This window comes from Halichoeres trimaculatus, unplaced genomic scaffold (assembly GCF_033239565.1).
Source record: "Halichoeres trimaculatus isolate MK-OKI-2021-1 unplaced genomic scaffold, fHalTri1.1 fHalTri1_scaffold_6, whole genome shotgun sequence".
Classification (NCBI taxonomy): Eukaryota; Metazoa; Chordata; class Actinopteri; order Labriformes; family Labridae; genus Halichoeres; species Halichoeres trimaculatus.
The window spans coordinates 18,892,407-18,911,976 of record NW_027437184.1 but is presented as its reverse complement, the minus strand read 5'-3'; the positions used below and the strand labels follow the sequence as shown (position 1 = coordinate 18,911,976).

The 19,570-nt window shown below is 39.1% G+C and overlaps 1 protein-coding gene across 1 annotated transcript; it reads right to left on the bottom strand.

The window, feature by feature from the left end:
* Positions 1 to 165: 165 nt before the first annotated feature.
* Positions 166 to 18,349, bottom strand: pitpnab (phosphatidylinositol transfer protein, alpha b). The gene is made up of 12 exons (XM_074672810.1): positions 18,145 to 18,349; positions 13,836 to 13,866; positions 9,545 to 9,690; positions 8,184 to 8,275; positions 7,335 to 7,342; positions 6,966 to 7,040; positions 6,352 to 6,435; positions 6,165 to 6,242; positions 5,630 to 5,740; positions 5,087 to 5,209; positions 4,798 to 4,882; positions 166 to 4,071 (listed from the first exon to the last, which is right to left on the bottom strand). Exons 1-11 carry the CDS (start codon positions 18,159 to 18,161, stop codon positions 4,835 to 4,837), a joined length of 813 nt encoding a protein of 270 aa, XP_074528911.1. The 5' UTR covers positions 18,162 to 18,349; the 3' UTR covers positions 166 to 4,071; positions 4,798 to 4,834.
* Between the last annotated feature and the right edge of the window lie 1,221 nt (positions 18,350 to 19,570).

The following is a 19,570-nucleotide window of genomic DNA, read 5'->3' as shown; positions in this document are numbered from 1 at the left end:
AGGGATCACATGACACCCACAAATCTAAAGTACCGATAATATCCCAACTTTCTTCTCAACAACAAAAACTATGTAGTGAAATGATGTCTGCCCCTATGAAATACACACAGCACAATAAAAAGACATCAAAGACTATGTACAGTTGCTTTGCTTCTTTTTATTCATTTCTTTACGTCTCCAATGTACAGTAGTGTTATTGGAAGATAAGATGACAAAAAGGCACAAATTCACAATAAAAGAAAGAAAAACAGGAGACAAGTTAACAGGAGTGAGAGCAAGAGAGTAAGAGAGAGACAGAAAGAGAAAGAGAGATTTACAATTTAAAAACAGTTTGGGATTGTGGAGTCATTTGGTTTCATATTCTGATTACAAATCGAGGAATCTAACAACAGATATCTATGAGATTGTCTCTGTTACACCATGTTCTCTCACAAGTTTGTATGGTATCTGCAGGCTCTTAAAATGGACCTACTGTCAGTATCTGTTTCAAACATCAGTATAAAGTTGTCTCAGCTTTCGCCCCCTGTATGACAACATTCACACACTGGCAATGTTCCAGTGACATAAAGCTCATAGTGGAAAGCTGAAATTCTATAATGCTTGTGATAAAGTGTTATCCGCTTTATTCAAGGTTGCTTGGTGTGTCTATGAAGAGAACCTTTCATATTGTTATTGTTTCCAAACTTTTCAGCAACTAAAAAACAGTAAAATAATCAGGAAAGGCTTCGCTCATTAGTCAGTTTCCCACAAGGGTAACTGTAAAGTTAGCAAACTAGCTGTTATTTTATCCCTCAAGTAGCTTCTGTGATTCCTGAAAACAGTTAGCTAACAGCTAGAGTAAGTTTTCAACCACTTTCAAGCTAATACTACTGTTTGTCTTACACAATAGGTGCAGCACGAGTAACTTCCAAGCTAACGAAAATGTTAGCAAGCTAAATGTAAGGTTAGCTAGGAACTGGTTGAATACCCTAACATGATTAGATGTTAAAGTTGCTAGATTCTTTAACCACAAGCAACCTGGAACAGAGCTGTATAACATGACAACACCATTTGAGATTCCCACTATGAGCATGACATCACAGGAAATTGGAAGCTGTGGAAATGTGATCCACAGCCATAAACTCCAACCTTGAAGTACCTGGTTGAAGCTGCCCCTAAAGTACGATATTTTTCTCTAAATCCCAAAAAGCTAACCTCAGGAGGGCAAACTCTGGCTTTCACAGAGGTTCGGGCTGACACCATCAGCTAATTGTGTGAATCACTGAAGTGACCCAAGCTGCCGTTTTATGTTCCTTTTCAGTGAGAGTGTAGTTCAGAGACTGACAACAGAGGTACAACAACACTCAGAACAAAAATATATATTTTTGCACTGTCCTGCCAATGAGACGTGGTCCCTTTAAGGGAAGAACGTGAGCGGGAGAGGACAGTGAACAAGGTTTTTGCTTTGCTTTTTTAATGATTTTTCCTCCATCTACTAACATTTTAATTTTTCTACAGATGACAGTATTTTTCAAAATGTCTTGTCAGCACTAAATTTCAGCAAATCTAACTCTACTTTTCCTCACACTACAATACCTCTGTGAGAGCAACTTCTGTGTTACGCTGAATATTTAGCCATGGAATAGGAAGATCAAGTGTCAAGAAAGGTGTGCTGTAGGTTTGGCAGGACAGTCTGATCTATATATATGTGTGTTCATCTACATTAATTTATTTACTATTTACAGAGTCAGTACATACAGTACATCCACAGATCTCCATGACTCAGTTGGTAGCCCCATCACAGACAGTGGGTGAGTGAGTGAGACGCTTCATGGGCAGAAAGAGAGAGGTGGGAGGGTTGGACCAGTGCTGTCTTTGAAGAGGAAGCAACAGAGAGTGGCTCGTAGTTATGGCTGTATCCTTTTTATCTAATGATAAGAGCCTTAAGATTCATGGGATGCACTGCTTTTCAAAATTACAAAAAGAGCTTCTTTTTCCAAGCTTGTGTTATCTAGAAAGCTTAAACAACTGCCACGAATGCCCGAAACAGCTGTGAATGGGCTTTTACACCTAAATATCAATATCCTTAAAGTTTTATTACTCACTAATAAAATGTTTACAACTAAAACAATATAATTGCTAATATGCAAACACATTATCTTTTAACTACGAAGTGGACCTGGAGCTGTATTTCTTTCTAAAAGAGTAATATTAACAATTTTAAGCTGCAAGTGAAAAAAAAGTTGATCATTGTCTACACATATGTCTCGAGGTATGGACCTTCCATAATTTCACATATCTGTACTTTAAGTGCTTTATGTGCAGGAAAGAAAGTATAACTATATACTTGTGGCAGTTCTGGACCATAGTGATCTTATATTTTGTTATATATAATATTATCATATTGCCTTTCCACAGGATCTGTTGCTTGCTCTTTAAAGTTTCCACACATGAGAAAGATGCGAATGGAAAGTAAACAAAGGATGATAAAATTAGCTGAGGACAGAGGCCAAACAGACATCAACAAGAGGAAGTAGTTCAGGGCCTGCTGTTTTAACTCCATTACCTCCTCCTCTTTTTACCAGCCAGCATAATGATCTCTTCACAGACACGCTTACTGCACATGTACACTCATGCATATACCAAATAAACCACACTATCACAAATAACAGGCTTCAGATTCCAGCAGAACAAAACCTGTCTCACCCAAAGATTAACACAATAGAACTGTCATTTTATAAATATCAACATTTTCAACATCCTTGACTTACAGCTGGGGCTTCGCTTTACAAAGACTGTTTTTCAGGATCGGGACAAACAGCAGCGTAAGATAGACTGGCCATGATAAAGGTGAGACCGACGTGTCATGGTAATTATTGCTATCACTGGATAAGACCATTTATCCACTGGAGGTGACAGGACGGGTGACAGAGCAGGAACTGATGCTGTTTTTCTTTGAAAGAACCATTTATATCTATCTATATATCTATCCATGATAGATGCTAAAGGTAAAATCACTGCCAGGAAAGAAAAAAATGGTCCAAAAAAAGAAAAAGAAAAGATTTTGGCTCATCATTTATACTTTTTTTTTTTTTTACAACTTTTCTTGTTTAATATCTCTGTCCCTGTTTATATGCCCATGTGTGCGTTACTCTGTGTTTGAAATCAACTACTGTACTGCCATCGGTCTGTTCGAAAAGCCGAGTGAAATTGAAGAGCTAGAAATTATCAGGTGAAAGAAATTTTTCTGAAAACAAGATAATCTTACAATGCTACAGAAACACACACATATACACACACACAAAAAGAAGCGCACACACAAACTCACAAAGCAGCAGAAAAGCCATTGAATGCCTCAACATATCAGGGAAGCTGTTGGGGGGGGGGGGGGGGGAGTCCTTTCTGATAGCCAGGAGTAAAGCAGACACTGCCGGCACTATCTGGACCTCACAGCGAGGGTTTGTGGGCTCGAACAACAAAAGGAAACACTGCATAAAAGCATGACACAAATGAAGGGAGGGAGGTACAATGACGAAGTAGAGAAAAAAAATATCACAGGATCAAAACTCAACACTGAGCGAACAGCTTGACCTGGAAAAAATACACAGAGAAACTTAGAGATAAAACCATTTTAAAAACCCTGTTTATATATATTTATATTTATATACTGTATATTTCAATACAACGTTCAGCTCCTCCATATATAGTATACTGTTTATATACACACCAGTGGGATATCTTAAATAGAAATGAATCCTAAATTTCAGAGATAAACCACACTATTCTCTGTAGTTTAGAAAGGTGGAGAGGCTGAGAGAGAGACAGAGAGAGGACTGACAGACAAGATCTATAGAGTTGCTACTGGAGGCCTCAGGGCAGTTTATAAGATGGAGACACTGGATGGTGAGAAACAAATAGAATTGGATGGGGCGCGAGGAAAAAGGGCTTCAATGGAGTTTACTGGGTCCAGGTCCCTGAAAACCAGACTGTACCAGGATGGGGGTGGGGTGTGGGTTGTTGGACCGGCCGGTCGGATGTAGTCAGTGGGAGTGGGAGGAGGATGTGAATCCGCTGGTGTCTGGGTACTCTGATCTAGAAAAGACAGGAAGAGGAAAGAGTATAAAAAGGGGGCAGGGAGCACCTTTTGATGTACAGTCAATTCGTTCCTTCTTCTCTTGGCTTGCTTCTCTAAAGTCTAATCCAAAGCAAAGCTTGAATGATGTTGAATTTTTAAGGCTGATCCTGATGGATGTCAAGGAATTTTTCTACTCAGATCACGAGTGTTTTGTTTGAGAGGTCACCATGCTGATCTTATCAATACTGCGCTTTGATGTAAAAAGTGTCAAGTATAGCAAACTCTCTCATCAGTTTAATTTCCTTTCAAACAAAGGAGGTCGGAAAACACACTACATCCTTCCAGTAAAGCTCTAAACAACCGACAGACAAACAAGCCATCTGGCTGGTGTGTGAGGAAGGAAGGCTAAAAATTTCTGTAAGGAAACAGTCAATGGCTACTACAGGGTCTGTGTACTTATTTTATGGAATAGTAAAACACTTCGTCCACAAATGCATCCTATCTTGATTCTGATTGGTTGATTATGAAGAAGTCACGTTGACAATGAGAATATTGCTGAAACTGTCAGTTGTTGATGGTTTTTGATCATGGGTAAATTATTTAAGGGGCTTAAATGACAACAAAGTTAATCAGTTCAAGAAATCTGTGCATGGAAGTTACTTATTTAAAACAGTTTTTTAACAGGTGGTGGAAAGACAGTAATGTTTTTTTAACTGTGATAAATAAAATCCAAATCATCTCACCTGATGAGCAGCAGCATTCACGGTCCAACAAAAAACCTCAGTCCTCTAAAGCCACCATTCCCTTAACTGGGTCCTTCACTCTCATCTGGCAGACACAGGGGAACAAATTGAAACAATTAATCTGATAGCCTTTTTCCAAACTCAAGAGGGTGTTTGTCCTTAGCCTACTCTGAGATATTTTGTTTTTAATTCATTTATTTACAGTACATTAAAATACTTCCTGAAAAAATACAGTTTATTTCAGAAATCTACAGCATCTATCTGTGTCCTACTGAATTGTTTTGTTTACCTCATCTAACTCCTTGCGTGTCTCCTCCTCCATGCGACGAATGTCCTCCATGTTCAATTCGATCCACTTGTCGATCCAGCAGAACAGCTGACGGTGGAAATTAGTGAACAAACGCTTCTCTTGCTGCAAAACAAAAAAAGAGACATAAAGAGGGGTTCATTGTGTGTTTTCATGAAATTAATCAATTTTTGAAAATGCTTAGAGAACTAATTATGAGTTTAAGTGATATTTAACTCAACCCTGCAGTACCCAGTTTGTCCACTAGATGCTGGTGCAGCCCATTCACTGTACACTACGCTGTATACAGCATTAAAGTGAGTGGTTATTACTTCACACAAGCTAGCAAGATGAGCAAGTCTGGCTCAGATTTTATTTACACACACTCAGCAACCATTAATTACTGTTCACTCCGTTCCTTCAGACAGTTTGTTTCTAGTAGCTTCTTGCTAAACAGATGCCCTAATGCTGTGGATCCCTGGGTGGGGTGATGATCATGAAGTGACAAACTGCGGCATACCACCACAGTCCAAAGTATAAACAAACCTTTTGAATGAAGTTCTCCACTTTATTTTGCAGGCCCCACCACTTGAATTTAACTGTGACCAGTTTGTAGGCACACATGTGTGGGCAGTCTTTCTTGTTTGCAAGGTCCTTCTGTAAGTACACAGACACACACAAATGGTTTTAACACAGATAAACAAGCCAAACTGTAAGAAAAAGATATATTTCAGATATTAAATTATGTTCTATGAAATTTCTTGTTCATTGGACCAACATAACAGCTTGAATGTGCTTTCTCATAAAAAACCCTATCTTTTTATTTAATCTTCTATTTGTTGGTGTAAAGTGCCATATTTAAATACTCAATGCTACATTACTACAACATCTTTTCTTTTGGAGAAGCTACTTTAGCACAGAATAATTACAACAATTAAGTGTTGCAAAGTAACAGATAACTTCACAGGTGATGTGTTTTTTGGCACATCAATCGTTTATAATGCTCTGTTTGAAGGTCTTTGTTGATATATTCAGTAGCTTTAAGTGTTAGAAAGAGGCAGATATTAACAACAGACTGTACCTTCCAGTCTGGTCCTAGAGGGCCTCGTCCTGTTTTCACTGATTTGAACCTGCAGGGATCCTCCTCTGGTTTGTAGTCCTGCAGAGAAATAAGAAAAAACAGCCTGAGCAGCCCAGCTAAGGTGAAATTAGTAATAGACATACTGCTGCAAGCATTAAAATATGGATATTAAGAACTAAACTCCTACCTTAGTCTCCACTTGGCTTCTGTCTGCAATATCAATATAGACTACATCCACCTTCTTCCAGGTCTCTGCATCCAAACCATGTACCTGAAGCAGAAGCACAGAGAACGTTTAGATACGAGCACAAAATCTTTATTAGATGTGCCAACATTTGAAATATCAAATTAAAAGTAATGATTTCTTTGTCAATACTCGAGTCCTTTTTATTGCAGTATTGCAAGTTGGCTGTTTGATTTTTTCATGATCATACAAATACTCTTTATCTATTTACAGTTCTACAGTTCTACAGTTTCATTTACCAGATGCTTTTGTCCAAAACAACGTACATCGCAAGCAACAATAATTTTAATTTTAATCTATGTTTAATAACTGTCTAGAAAGCAGTTATGGGAATGTATAAATGGGCCATTATTTTCCCATTTAATACATGAGAAATAAAAGAGGAGTTTTTGCTCTATAGACAGGAAATGAGGCTGAAGCAGAAGGAGCTGTTAACAAGAAAAGAAAATCACTAAAACAAGGTGTGATATTTATGCACTAGAGGTGTAGAATTAGCTCTTCTTTTTTGCATTGTTTATTCAAATCTCCCTCAGATCTTTCTGGCTTGTAATAATTACATTTTCAAGTTGCCCTGTGTCAGGTTTGTGCCATGTCTCAATCTTGATCAGGAAGTTATCTTTCATATACTCGTTCTGCAGAGAAAAGGAAAAAAATCTTAATGAACAGAGAGCGGTATCTACAGTATAACATGAGCAAGTTTGAAACCAAAACCGTACAATAGACAAGAGTCAATCTCCTGACTACACACACACACACACACACACACGCACACAAACACAGTATCGCTGCTGTCAATGAAAAGATCAAATTTCTTTCTCAACTTTCAGGTTAATTTGCTCCCTCTATAGGCATACAGGTTTGTTTTTTCTGTCGTGTTGATACACATGAAATTTGTATACACAGAAATAAAACCCATATATACTCACAGTAATAACTGCAGAGCCACAGGAAGTTGAGTGCAGCAGTGAACAGAAAGAACATGTAAATTAGGAACATATGACAGAAAATATCGCTGTTAAATTCCTGCACAACACTCATGGTTAGAGCTACATTATTTGTCAGTGAGTCTTGTGTGTATGCGTGTGAGTGTGTGCATGCATGCATGTGTGACTCATGATGTGCTTTTTATTGTCCTGTGTGTTTGTATGAAAGATGTCTGCCCAGCAGCTGGCAATGCGTGCATGATCTCAGCCTGAAAGACTTGAGAGATTGCATGGCTCTCCTCACTGGACATACAGTTAATTATTCAACGGCTCCTTCAAGGTGACAGAGTCCGCAAGACACAGAGAGACAGAGAGGTAGGGAATGAGAGAGAGGGAGATGGAGAGGTAGAGTCACACACACACACACACACAGATAGAACAGATCGTAACACATCAGCTTCTGACCGACCTCTGAGTTAATACCATGGATTGTGTTTACTCTTGTAAGGATCAAAGTTAGAGGATTGTGTGAAGCATTTTTCTTCTTTGAAGTTTTTAATCAATATTATAACAACAGGTGAAGAAACCCTGGTTTGTTAGTTTGTCACGACCTGGCTCTTACTTTATGTGACCAGGGGAACAGATCTCACATAAATAAAGTCGTTGAATCTGATTGAAGACTGAATTCTGTGAATCATACTGTCCATTTGATAAAGGTGAATGGAATAAGTAGACTTGGCCTGAGATGTGTGTCCCTTTTTATTTTCTACAAGGTCTTTAGAGATAAAAAAAAGGTGTTTTATTCTCTGTGCAAGCACAATTTTCTGTGTGCCTGTGCTTAAATGTGTTTACCTGTGCGACAGTATGGATATGCGTTCCAGGCCTTCTCGTGGATGTTGAGAGCTGAAGCTGGAGCCAACATTCTGACGAATGACGGCACTTTACTATAGGACAGAGAGGGAAAGAGAAAACATGTCTGATGAGTTTTATGGTGTTGCTACAACCATTTTGATATAAACATTTGTCTTTATCGTAGCTAGAATTGTGGATTAAGTATGTATCTAGACTTCGCAGGAGATTCTCTTAGCTTGGTGTAATATGAAGAATGGAAGCAAGGAGAATGCTATGACAGCTAATGTACAAATTAAGATAATGTACAAGCGTACCTTCTTCTTTCTTAGCATTAGCACAATAGCACTTTTAGAGTTTGTTTCAGAAATAACCGCCTTTGAAGGAGTCTTACTTGGAACTATGACATTACTTTTCTTTCCATGACAAGAAAAAAGGGCAGTAAGGCAGTTTTCTGCTATCCTACTATTGATCTGTATGGCTACAAAGCTATGCGCTGAGATATTGCTAGCTTCCTTAAAAGCTACATGCAAGCTTTCAACATTGAGCTAAGTCTTCCACATAATGAAAATGAAAATTAGGTTGCTGGGTGTAAATCAAAGCTTAATAGTGCAATACATTACATGGAGTACCTAGAATCAACCATGCCACAACTTTTGTCAAATCTGTTTAGACTTTAAAGACCCTTGCTAGCGACCTCCTGTTTTAGGACACTGTAGAAGCTTTTAACAAAAAACAAAAAAACAATCTTTCAAAACACATTTGTCCTCAAGGAAACCTGGGATGGGATAGTGCTAGCTTGCAAAGATGCTAACAAAGCTCTAAGCATAGATTGTAAGAACTATGGAGGTTGTCTCCGCGTCACCTGTTTGTTCCTGAAACAGTGAAATGAAGCCAATTTGTGGACGCAGCCACATTTGATATGACGTGGCATTTGTTCGTATTTACCTCAAAACACTACCATGAACAATCAAACGTAGAAGCTAACTTAACTTGAGTTTTTTTTCTAAATGAACAAATAAAATGCCTGAATTCCTGCTGCGTCCAGTGGGCCTGTTCATGCTAACCTAAGCTAACCTAGCTGCTGCATGCACTGTAATATTTCCCTCAAACACATCAGAGCAGTCCCAGTCTATTCATCATTCCGAACAATAACCTGTCCAAACTTAATGAAACAGTAGTTTATCCAGCTTTCTAAACAGCACGGGCCTCACAGCGATCACACAACACACTCCAGAAGACAAATAAATGAGTGAGAAGAGCCAAGAGAAGCTGCCTCAAGGGAGATCCTAATGAAGTTGTCTTCCTGAGTGAACTTTTAGATAGCTTCTCTCCCCCTAGTTAGTGTTGAAACTACTGCTTACCTCTGCAAATGGTAGATTTTGTGTGTGTACTGTCCCTTCTCTCCATCTTTCTCATAGGGCTCGTTTTTTAGCACCTCCACTCCTTCACCTCCGCCTGTCTCGTTCTTGCTGGCCTCAGCCACAGAGTAGAGCTGGCCAACCTGGTACTGAAAGAAAAAAAGAGTATGACAAGACAGGCTTTAGTTGGGAGTTTGACATTAACATATCTTGATCTTTTCTTTCCATGTGTTCAATAGTGGATTACTTTATCTTCTGATCCTTTTCCTGATTGCAACATTTTCCTGTCTCTAAATCCTATTAATCTCCTCTACACACTCCTGTTTGTCTTCCTATCCTGTCAGCTTTTTTTCACTCACAGTGTTTCCTCTTTCACAAACTGTACACTTTCACCCCATTTCATCCGTCCTTCCTTTCTCTCCACATCTTCCTGATCCTGAGCGTGCAGCATGTGAGTGTTTAAACTCAGGACAATGGCTTCTTTCATTTCTTAATCACTTCTAATCCACCGTATAACCTATGCACAAAGCTGGACCAGATACACTTGCGACATCACAGAAATGAAGCAAGTACAACATAGATCTTTAAGAATTATTCTGTTCTCACAGGAAAAACATTTTAGCTAGCCCTCTGTTCTTCTGTTTGTTTTTTTAAGAATAATGTAAGATAAAAACATGAGGGAATAAGGGGTTTATGGGTACACTACAGAGAGTGCATCTTTGCATTAAACTTCTCAAGGTGCAGGAACCAGAGTGGGTTTAAAACTGTAATTTTTGCTTCATTTCTCTGAAGAACAAAAGTCAAAACTAACTTCTCAGAACCATCCTGCAGACTTGATTAAGTCCTTCCCAGCAATAAAATACACAAATGTATAAATCAACCCTTCAAAATATGATACAAAAGTGGTTATGGGCAAACAGTTTACTACACATTTCATTATTGTCAGCCTTGGTTATCAGTAAAACTTGATTATTATGAATGTTTTTATTATGGTAGGTCTGTCCTTCAGATGTAATGTTTTTAGTTGCCCCAGGCCACCTGCCTCAAGCTGAAGCTGTAGCTCTGGTTAATGTCTGTAATACTTTGAGTCTCTACAATCTGAATGCTAAAAAGCAAAGGTGACACATGACATCTCATTGTATGGTGCAGTTTGACAGTGTTTCCATCTAGGAAATAGAAGTTCTATGTCAGTAACCACTCAATCACAGCAGTGCCTAACCAGCAAAGGTATGTGGATGTGAGCTGATAAGAAGGGCTAAAGGTGATAGCTCTGCCAACTAAGTGCCACGATTACAATGACTGTACATGTAACAACATCTTCTGCGTTACTGCCATTATATAAAAAAAAAACTATTCTTAATTTATGAACTGAGATGTGAATCTATCAACAAGGATACTGCGCTTTTCATTGTAGTGATGAATTTGACTGTAGACAAACTTGCATAGAGACAAGGGCTGGAACGATACATTATTCTTGCGATTCGATTCTATTACAATTTTTGGGGGTGAATTCGATTTAAATTTTTTAAATTTTAGATTGCTATTTTAACACCACACCATGAGAAAAAATTAAATGATGATAATATCTACAGACTATATCAGGAGCCATCTTTTCCAATAAAATGCACATCACGTGAGCGTGAAACGAGTGAGAAACATTTCACTCTCTGCTGAAGAAAAGGGGTAACTTTCTTCCAATCCAGTTCACAAACAAAGACTGAAATGAAGAATTTGATTTTGAAAAAATCCTGATATATCGTATATCAATTTTTTCTCCCACCCCTAATAGAGACAAGGTGGTTGAACTCAGAAATCCTTTAAGCTTCTCGTTATGCTCAGCTCTGGATGGTCTCTTTAGTTCTTGCATCTTTTTGCGGTTCAAAAGAGGAGCAGAAAACATCAGTGAGCAGCTGAGTGACTCTGCAGAGTCTGCTCTTTTTAACCGTGACCTTTTGACCTTTGATGTGCTTTTAAAATGTTACTCCTGTGCAGCATCAGTGATGAAAGACAAAGACACAAAGACCCAGATAACCTGTGCCAAACAGGTTTAAAGCGACAGCTCCCTTAAGTCAGCTGCGAACCAGATAAATGGGTTGTTGGAAGAGCAAAGCTTCCTGGGTGACAATTTTGGACAAATATAAAGCAGCCTCACTTTCTAGGGTGAAGGGGTGTCTGCTAACACTAGAACGTTTTTCTTTCACAAAAATAAAAATAAGTGGTATAAGTGTGGGTTCAGATCTGGGCAGGAAGTTAGAAACAGACAGTTGAATCAGAGATTATCAGGGGCCACCCTCTTAGAAAATTTCCGAAAATCCTGGAACATCATTACAGTAAATAACAAAGAGAACAGCATATAAAGCTTTTTGATATATTTCATACTTATATTAACAACTTGTAATCTTGTTATTGATTTATTTCAGTAGATGTCTGCACACCACTGCCAAACTTCCCATATGCTGTTTCATGCTGACAGGTTTAAGATGCCTTGGTGGTCTTCAGGCCCAGCTCTATTACAGCTGAGTCATGTACAGAAGGCTGTTTTGTTGTCTTTTTTAAAAAATAATTTTCCATTTTCTAAGGCAATAGGTAGCTTGTTTTCAATGGTACAACAATATTTAGATTAATCTGTCACTTGTAATAGCTACTTGATTCTGATTGGCAAGAGTGGTATCTGTTAGCTTATAATATTGATAATCATATTGATAATATTAATGAGTTACAAAGTGCTTAAAAAATGTACATAACCAGATAAAAACTGAGAGTTAAAATTAACTAAAATCATCATAATTCAATGTTCAATAAAGAAATTACACAAGAGCACTGGCAAAGCAAGCAGCATTGTACGTCAGATTAAGCTAGTTTCAATAAATGAGTTTCGAGCTGCTTTTCAAAAGTCTTAACTATGTTCACACATCTTATACTTCTTCAAACAACAGCTTTTTCCTTCGTGAATAGAAAGATGAATTTTTCTTTTCTTAAATTTCTTTTTAGATTGATTTGGCTTTTTCTTGTCAACACTGTTGGTCGAAGTAAAAGAGAAGAAAAGAAAAGAAAAGAAAATCATATAATGTTGCCCTGAATCGCAGCAGCCATGAACTGGCCCTCTGATAACAGCTACTGCAGAGTAGGGATGTAGAAAAAGTGAAGCTCTGGAGAGATGTGATTCACTGACTGAGGGACGTGTGAACTCTGGAACATTCTTCATCTGTATTCAGCCTTTGTTGATTACACTTCTGTCAAAGAATTCCACTTTTAGTGTCATTCTAGCATCAAATGTTATAAAACAGTCACATCTGATCAGAACTACTGTTCTTTTCCCTGCACCTCCCATTTCTGTCTTCTTGAATACAGGATATTCTCAGCACATCAGGTGTTTCACCTGTTTGGATTGCAGACAGACTTATGTGGCACTGTGCACACTTAAGTGCTAATCACACACCTTTGCATGCTTGAAGATGAAGTGTGGACAAACAAGCCTAAACCAACTCTCACAGCTGAATATTGTTAATTGGGTTCTGACTGAACACCTTGAAAGGCTTTCTACCACACCCTTAAAATAACCTCTCAAACAGATGTTGATATAAGTGTTTTAGTAAGTGTTTCAGGTCTGCCACACAGGAGAAAACCTATTACTTTGTCTGCTGTGTTGTGGTTTATCGTTAAAAGTATAAGTAGGGATATACTTTTGAGTCTCACACTTGCCCCTATGGAAAGAAAGCATCATAAAATAAAGAGAAGAGGGATTTTTAAGCTTCAAATACAGTCTGCTGTATAGGGCAGGTGATCCAAATGTTAAGCATTCAGCATATTCCTCCTTTAGTTGATACAAATACACGACCATATTCAAATTATATGAAGGCAATATGTCACTCTGAGGGAGCCATGGAGTTAGTCTCAGGTGACTCATTCCTAATGCAGGCCTGAACAGAAGCAGGAGCAAACTGCAGAAGAAACAGGGATAACAGGGGACACGGAGAGAAACAAGGGCGAGGACAGTGACAGACTGCTGACTGTGTTCATTCACTGCCCTATCTGATGGAAACCATCTTCAAGCTTCAAAAGGAGTTTATCTCACAAGGTGATAAATGCTGCACTTTTTCTATAGAAGCAATGAAAAGATACAAAAAAGCACCAAAAGTGCTTTGAGAATAAACACCTAAGAAAACCTCACCCTAAACTAGCACAGCATTACAATGAATGTTTTTTTTTATTATTATTACAGTGAGCCACAGAATCAGATAAAAAGCCCTGAGCCAAAAACACACACATACTGACATACTGAAATAAAACTTACCTCCTCCACAGAGATAGGAAGAATCACCCGACTGGAAGAGAAAGGAAAAGAAAAGGGTTACTTCAATTTTTCTGAACTTACATGTTTTTAGTGTTTTTTTTATGTTTTCTGTGATGGTGACTCGAAAAACTGAGTTCAACAGGGTGTCAATTTTGACACCACTGTGGACAAAAAGCAATAGCTCCCTCTTACACAAAGCTGTTTCTAGGTGATTTTACACCTTTTATAACAAGTCTTAATTGTGATGGCCAAGCTGTTCTGCTCTGATCCTCCTGCAAGAAGAAGTAACAGGGTGGAAAGAGGAAAGGCTGTGGCCATGTGTAGCCATGAAGCAGAACAGTATTGGGTCTAAGTGCATGTCTGACAATATGAACATGTGGTGCCTCCACTGTCTGTGCCTCTTGAGTTCCCACAATTCAATTAAGTTATATGAAATACATGTTGGGACACTGTTTCAGGGTGCAACGTATAAGTAGATTATGAAGTGTAAGATGCTAACATATACCTTTTTGCTTGTCCAGTGAATGTGAAAGTAGCTTGTTCTGATGAAGATCAAATCCTACTTTCTTACAGTAACGAGACCTATCAATCAATCAATCCCCATCTACAATGTGTGTAATGTGAAGCAAGGCTGTTTCTTCTGTATTTTTGTCTGACACAAGTGCCTGGTTTTTACAGCCACTAAAACTATGTAAATTATAAGTTATCAACCTTGTTGCAACTGGTGTTTGCAAATGGTGTTTTCAATTTCAACTTCAGTCTGTTTCATGACCACATGAGATCTATCAAGGACTCAAAAATTAACCAAAAAAAGAAAAAATAAAGAGGCAGCTATTCCAGTGTGAAATTCACATATTTCACTTTGACAATGTGACCTCCGACACTGAGTCATCAAGACAGAATTTGTGATCTGTTCATTTTTTTATTCTGAAGAGAAGATGAGAATTTGCTTCAGTGAAGCTCTTGAAGGGAGCAGGATCAGATGTGAAAGCTGTGATGTGCAGCCGCACAGTTTCTGGAGTTAACAGCTTATACTTCATACGAGGTGAATGCATATTTTAAACAGACTGTTATTATTCTCATCATTATTGTTGAGTTTGGATAAGTTGTTAATTATGTCTTTACATCTCTTCTTTTTATCTGCACTTGATAGGTAGGCCTGTATTCAGGATAGTACTACATTATATTTTGATTTCTTCCTATGTAATGTAATGCAGATTTTTTGTAGCTTCAGGCAGAACTGAATACTTTTTTTTAGTGAGGAAGCAAAATATTTTTATGCACCATGATATAATTTTGATAGAATACTGTAAACCAATCAGTTGATTGCTTTTTGCCCTTCTCCTGACTCTGGAGTTTCTTCTTTTCTTTATTACACAACACGCTTGTTTTATCTTCTCATTAATGATATCCATTGTTTACAATTTTAGAGTTACTTTAAACCCTTGCATGTTGAGCAAGTCAGGAGAATATATGAACCACTTGATGAACAGAAACTGTCAACAGCAGTTAAACTGAACATAAAACTGGGTTAAAGAAGCTTGCTTATGTCCACAGTCAATAAGACAATAATCACTAAAATCATCCATGCACAGATAAATCTATTGGCTCATGCTTTCCTTCTACATGTAAGTGTTTGGAGCCTTTTTCTGTTTCAGACCTGTGAATACGTGAAAGAAGCTGGTAGCAGCTACAGAAGTTATAGTGCTGCACACAAACAAAATGATGACATGCCATGCCAGTGCTCTTTCAGAATGAGCCAAGAACTAATTTGCTTTTGTGCACAGTGGCTGGGTGGCAGCAGGCCCACTGACACTGAAATGAAGGACAATGGGAAACAAAGTGCTAGGAATAGGCTTATACATTCTTTCACTTTAATTGATGGAACAGAAAAGCAATGCATGCTACGAGCCATTAATGGAAGACTTGATTGAATAGTAGGTGGTTCCAAAAGCTTCCAAATGTGGAGCAACTGTTGGTCGTAGTTCGATTAAACAGGCACAGTATTAACATGTGAGAAAAGCTGGTATTTTTATACTTGCATACACACAATCATTCATTTTTATTTTATATTTAGCTGCAGATTTACACTGTACTTCTTCCCTTGAACCTCTGCACTCTGGACCCACAGAGTTCCCTTTCTTGTACAGTATGCAGCTTGCTACTTTGTTTTGTAACTGTGTGATGTATGCCTAAATTCAGATAATCCCAACTGCTTCCCACTCGCCACTGACTGTAATCTGGCTCTGAGTCCCAGCCAGACATCGGATGGGAGACCAGCTGCTGCAAAGAAGGCAGGGACAGTGTAGAAAACTGTCTGTGATGTCAAAATAGGGGATCATTTATTGAATGTAGTTATTTTAATCTTCTTTACATGCAATTTGTCAATATTTGTCTAAATTAAATGTTCAGACCTGCATGTATGAACAAAAAGTTTATTTGAAAATAAGAAAGGAGTTTAAACTCAAAGCACAAGTCAGGCTAAAGTAAAAAAAAAGGAGCAGAGTAGAGTCACCCTCAGTGTTCTCTTTCCCTCTCTCTGAAGGTCTTGACTGTAGGATCAGGTGTCTTCCTGTTCCTTCCTCTCTGTCTTCTTGTCTTCTCTACCTTTTCTCTCTCACTCTACTCCTCCTCTACCTCTCTTTCATTCTCTCCCTCTCTTTAAATCACCTGGTATATTTAAAGTGCACTCCTGTAGTGCTGTGCAAAAGCTGCCAAAGCTTGTGAAAGTGGAAAAAAAAAAGTGGACAAGTAGTGATTTGGGTCAGTGGTTCAGGTGAGTGGTGCAGAGTCTGTACTACAAGGATCAATCCACTGTCTCTTGACCCCCATGATGGTATCGCAGTGTGTGTGCAGGCCTGTTGACAGTGTGTATAAGTGCATTCAGCATTTAATCGTGACCGATTTAATTAATTTGCAGGCAGACTGCTGAGACCCAGACTCTCCCTAATCACTTCAGATCTTTAGCCATGCCATCACTCTCATCCTGCAGATTTTTATGCTGGACCATTAATTGATTACATACACATGGGGAGAAATGAGGACAGCTGGATGTTGATATTTGTGTAACATTTTTTAAGCGAGATGTATAGGGTATTTCAGAAGGTGTCCATTTACAGCAGCTTAGCTCTGACCTTGTCATTATTTGCAATAAAAACTGTAATAACTACATTCCTGATGGAGAAATTTGACTGTTTGTAAATTGTTTTAGGAAAAAAAGGATCAAAATTGAAACATCAAGATTTGATGGAATGGTTTTCTTTACTCATGGATCACATGCTCCTTGAGGCTGGATAAGTTCAGTGTACTGTAATAAGGCTCTAAAACACCAGCAGCCTGTTAGAAGTAGACAACCATGCATTTTTTGTTTATTTGATTGTTTATTCATTTATTTATTATTCACTTCAGCATTTGAGGGCCAATATCCATCTGCATCCATCCATTCTCCCAACCACCAGCTGATTGTGAGCAGGCCTCAGTCAGCTCTCCTCACAGCACACAGAGGCCTGCTGAAGCAATGTGTTGAAGTGATGTGTTAAAAAACGCCGAATATTTCTCTTTCCACGCACGATCCTACATCCCATGCCATCCTGTTCCCTCGGCCCAGCTGTCACATCCTCATAAATGTCTGACTGGTGCGTCAAAATCTCGCCATTTGCCATATTTTCCTCTCTCCCCCTCAAGCTTTTGCAATCACCTCCCAATACCTGCATGCACACTCCCATCCAGCGTCCCATCTATTCCCACACCTCGCCTTCTCCATTCCTCCAGAGCAGAGGTAAATGCCGGAATGCTCCCACCAGGCGTTTCACCTTCACCGTGCATCAATAACATGGCCACAGCGGCTTATGGGGATGGACGCTGGCACGGCACGGCTTGGCGAGGCTTACATCTCTGCCTCAGCATCACCACTCCTCTCGAGCATCTGTCATTTTAGCACCAAAGCAGGTGATATTTTATCTCAGGCTGATATGAGGATCTTACTTGAAGAATTGTGATGCAAAATGTGAAGGGCACAGCCATGCCTGCTTCGGCTGCTGATGCAACTTCACCCGCCGCGTTTTTTATTTATCTGTGGCTGTACTGGATGGATTTATGAATGTGATAGAGTTTGGTAAGCACAGATGATGGTGGCTGATGTATAACCAAGCTGACACAGTGCGGGGATGTCGACATCACCCTGCCTGCACTCCTGTAATTCCACTCCAGGGCGAGACTGGCCACAATGTCAGCGCTGCAAACCAGACGGATAAACGCGCACACATCCTGACGAACACACACATACACACGTTCACACACGGCTACTTACAATTCCTTTATAAGCATTTTTGGCGGTGAAGTCAGTGAATCCTAGTGAGGAAGCAGTAGCAGCTCAATGTACAGGTCCAAAAAACCCAGGGTCGATACCTCCCTCCGACAGTCTCTTCTTTCCCCGCTCGTTTCTCTCCCACCTCTCCCCCTCTATGTCATTCTACCTCCACAGTCGCTTATTTTCTTCACATTCACTTCCTGATCGGGGCCGCGGCGCGGCGTTGCTGCTGCGCGCGAGCTCAGAGGCCTGTGCAGAGAGCAGGCTACACTCACCAAAAGGAGGGTCCACCTAGAGGTGGGGTGGCGGGAAGTCCAAGCAGTGTGCACCTTCTAAACAAAGGTCCGCCAAAGGATTGTATATGAAATTAAACTGGAAGAATTAAAAATGCACTGGTTGAATAAATAAATTATTAAAAAATAACACAAAATTTAAGTTCAAAACCACATTTCAGTTGGACAGTTGAAATACAGTTAATAGTCTGCTAATGCTAAAGCTAACCCAAAAAGTATTTGTATTTAAGTAGATTATTTTGTCTTTTTAATGTGGTACAGGTTTTAGGTGGTATAGATTTAATTCAAACCAAGTGGTAATATCTGGCCATGAGAAATAAGAACAGTAGCCACGGTAACATGAGGAGTTTTTCGTCTTCCCGAAAACAACAGTATACATGGAAAGGAATATTCCAATCTCTGGTCTACATGCGCCGCTGTAATCAAACAGAATAGTCAATGGGGCATGCGCAGAAAAACGTAAACATCACTAGATTTATCAAAGATGGAGGATGACAGTTTGTTTATCACGGTGTTGCAATACTCCGTATTGTGAGTTTGTCGTCCGTCCGTCCGTCCGGTCTTGATATTATGTTTGTTTCTTGCAAAGTTTGGATCAAAAACAAACTTTCTGCAGCAGTCCAGTGCTGACGGCTCGCGGCCATTTTTAAAGTTGAGGAACGTCTCTAGTTGCATCTTACGTCATATCTGAGCATGCGCTGAAAGAACGTACCCTGACAACTTTCCGTACATGATACCTCAATCGGTTTGGGGAAAGGAATGTTCTACCCCTGTGAAACCGATTGAATGTCCATTTGGATCGGCACTTTTCTTTTGGAATGAGGTGTATACAAAGGTTACATTCTTTCCGTTTGAGCAAATAAACCGAATGTAAGCGGAATATTTGGGTCCATGTATATGTGGCTAGTGTGTAGACCTACGTTTAAAGCTCAATCAAGCTCAACTTTTTTAGTTCAAAACAGACTGTAGTGGCATTTGGAAGGAACCCCTTACCTCACTGGATTTTTTTTGCTGTATGTTGTTTGTAAGTGGTCTTGAAAAAGTCTCACTTCTAGATGCCTGGTGGTGATCCACAATTTAAAATAAGATTATAATTGGCAAAGGAAGGGATTAAAGTCAGTTTTGATTTAATG

Coding starts and splice junctions, on each gene's coding strand:
- pitpnab (XM_074672810.1), bottom strand. Junction 9,691..13,835: donor TTCCTATCTCTGTGGAGGAG/GTAAGTTTTATT, acceptor TTTTTCTTTCAG/TACCAGGTTGGCCAGCTCTA. Junction 5,210..5,629: donor TGGAGAACTTCATTCAAAAG/GTTTGTTTATAC, acceptor TTTGTTTTGCAG/CAAGAGAAGCGTTTGTTCAC.